At 37.8% G+C, this 2,439-nt stretch overlaps 1 protein-coding gene across 1 annotated transcript; it reads right to left on the bottom strand.

Moving 5' to 3' along the window:
• Positions 1 to 659: 659 nt before the first annotated feature.
• Positions 660 to 1,805, bottom strand: LOC109012922 (class V chitinase-like). Its single transcript, XM_035690817.1, has one exon. It carries the CDS (start codon positions 1,803 to 1,805, stop codon positions 660 to 662), a length of 1,146 nt encoding a protein of 381 aa, XP_035546710.1.
• Positions 1,806 to 2,439: the final 634 nt, after the last annotated feature.

The following is a 2,439-nucleotide window of genomic DNA, read 5'->3' as shown; positions in this document are numbered from 1 at the left end:
GAATTTTGTTTTCCCTTTTGGCGTTTGGTTAAAATTTAATTTCTAAAGTTATCGTCACAAACGACCTAACAGGTAGGTGTTTATGGAGTGTTACACGGCTTATGGAGTCCTTTGGTTTTGGGTTAATTTTTTTACATAAGATGCTTCATGCTTTGGAATTTTGTATAAGATTTTCCTCTACCAAAAGTGTGGATTGTTAATAATAAGGAGACTTGATCTCCAGTTTCTTAAAAAAAATAAAATAAAATAAAATAATAATAATAATAATAATAATAAAAGTAGGTGTTCATAATTAAGATATGTAAGACTTATTGTAAGGTAGAGATCAGTCATCATGCATTAGGAACTTGGAAACATGCCAGTTTAATTTTGATGGTTTGCTTGATGCAGGGATGCTCATTTATAATTTATAATATAATTAATTACAAACAATTAAAAATGCATGCAAGATGCTTTGGGCCAGATGGAATTGGCCCTGGTTTTTAGCGCGAGAACCTGTGTTCAATCCCCCACTAAGTTGCGCACTCTATATACTTTAGATAAAATTGTAACGTTTTTAATTTTTTTTCATTAAATTAAATCTAAGGTTTCTTATTTAGCGTTAATTATAAGCTTTACTTTAATGAATTAAATCTCTACGTACGTAAACGTAGCAGTACTCAGATGCAAATATTATTGAATCCATATATATGCTGCCAATTACCTGCATTTGAGAGAGTGTGATTGTCGTCGTCGGCGGTCACATCCCAAGCAAAGTAACCGCGCAAGTTCATTCCCAAAACCGCCAACTTAATCTTAGTAGAGATCCACTGCTCATCATCAAAGCCAATCCAAGTTGCACCGGAATATAAGTAGGCAGCAACATACTCGCCACCATCCACGACAGGGCATTTATGCTTATCGAGATAGTCCGCCTTGATTTTTCTGTATTCAATGGGGAGCTTACTTCCTTGTTTAGCCGGTGCAAAGAATGCATGTTCCGCAAGTTTTTCCAGAGTCCATTCGTAGCCATAAAATGGAAGGCTGAGGACTAATTTTTTTGTCTCAATTTTACTACCTTCAGTCCACATACCAATTCCATGACTTCCACACGTCTTTTCCTCTTTAGGATTAAGCCACGCATGAACCGGTCCAGTCTTCGTCGCTGAGTTGGAGGGAGTATAGAAGTCAGTGGCCAGTACATTGATCCAGTCCATATTGCGAGAAAGAGCCTCAATGGGATAACTGAAATCGTTACCGTCTATACTAGGAATGACCGGGTGGTGAAAGACCGTTGCAGTTAGAAGCAACTTAGGCTTATTTTTGTCCTCGTTCACATTAAGACGCCATTCATTGAGGAATAAGATAAAATCGGCCAGCAGGTTGGGATATGCGCCATTGGAGGGGTACAGCCAGCAGAGGTCCAGGCCATCGTAATTGTACTTCCTGGCTAGTTTTATGGACTTCTTTATGAATGTTGTACGCCTATTAGGATCGCTAACCTGGTAGGCAATGGCTTCAGATATGTTAGGAGTCTCATCAGAATCAGGACCACCGATGGATAAAAGAGCTTTCACCTTATGAGCGTGAGTATTCCCATGTGGTTGGACGCTTTCTGGGAAGGTTTGGAATATATACTCGTTGTTGGGAGGAAAGGTGATCACACTGTCTTCTAACGGAGTTTTATTGACCACGGCAAAGCCAGCGTAGAGATGAGTGAAAAGGGTGGGATCGATTTGGTTGACCGAGTGGCCGGATGCAGAAAACCAGCATCCGGCTTTCACGACTGGAGCGTCATCAGCAGCACCAGTAGGACTGGAGGCCATGGATAAAATTTAGGCGATTTCTTTTTTGTTGTTGCTGGTGTCTTGATGGTACTAGTACTAGTGGTGGTAATAGATTGCTATCTATGCCTCCCCCCTCCATATTTATAGTGTTTTCAATGTTTTCGTTAATCCCATATAAAAAACAAGGCATGATATTATTCATGAAAAATTTTACTTATCATTTTTATCATTTTTATCCTTCTATTTAAACATACACATATTGATATGTAAATATATGTTTAAATAAAGTTAAGAAAAAAAAGATAAATCATATATTGGTATGTGGTGTGAGTATAATAAGTAGCATTCCTCAAATCAATTAATCTCATTGGAATATTTAAAAAGTCTGTCCCAACTCGGAGCAATGGCGCGCGGTGGTTGGGGCTTGGGTGCACATCAATGAATTAAGAAAAATTCTATTATCATTCCTACACCAAACACCTATTTTTATTTTTTATTTTTTTATTTTTTTTATTTTTTTTCCCTTAGTAGGTGTTTAGGTAGAAATGACGAGTACCAGAAGAACCCTTAAAAATAACTAGTACTTCATATCGTTTGACCATAAAAAACTGGACATGATGAGAATGTAACACTTGAGGAAGTTTCATCAACATGGCATACCCTCAACGTGGGA

This window comes from Juglans regia, chromosome 6 (genome assembly GCF_001411555.2).
Source record: "Juglans regia cultivar Chandler chromosome 6, Walnut 2.0, whole genome shotgun sequence".
Classification (NCBI taxonomy): Eukaryota; Viridiplantae; Streptophyta; class Magnoliopsida; order Fagales; family Juglandaceae; genus Juglans; species Juglans regia.
This window is presented reverse-complemented; position numbering and strand designations above follow the sequence as displayed.

What these genes read in the sequence shown, in the direction of transcription:
- LOC109012922 (XM_035690817.1), bottom strand. Translation starts at nt 1,805, where the DNA reads ATGGCCTCCAGTCCTACTGGTGCTGCTGATGACGCTCCAGTCGTGAAA.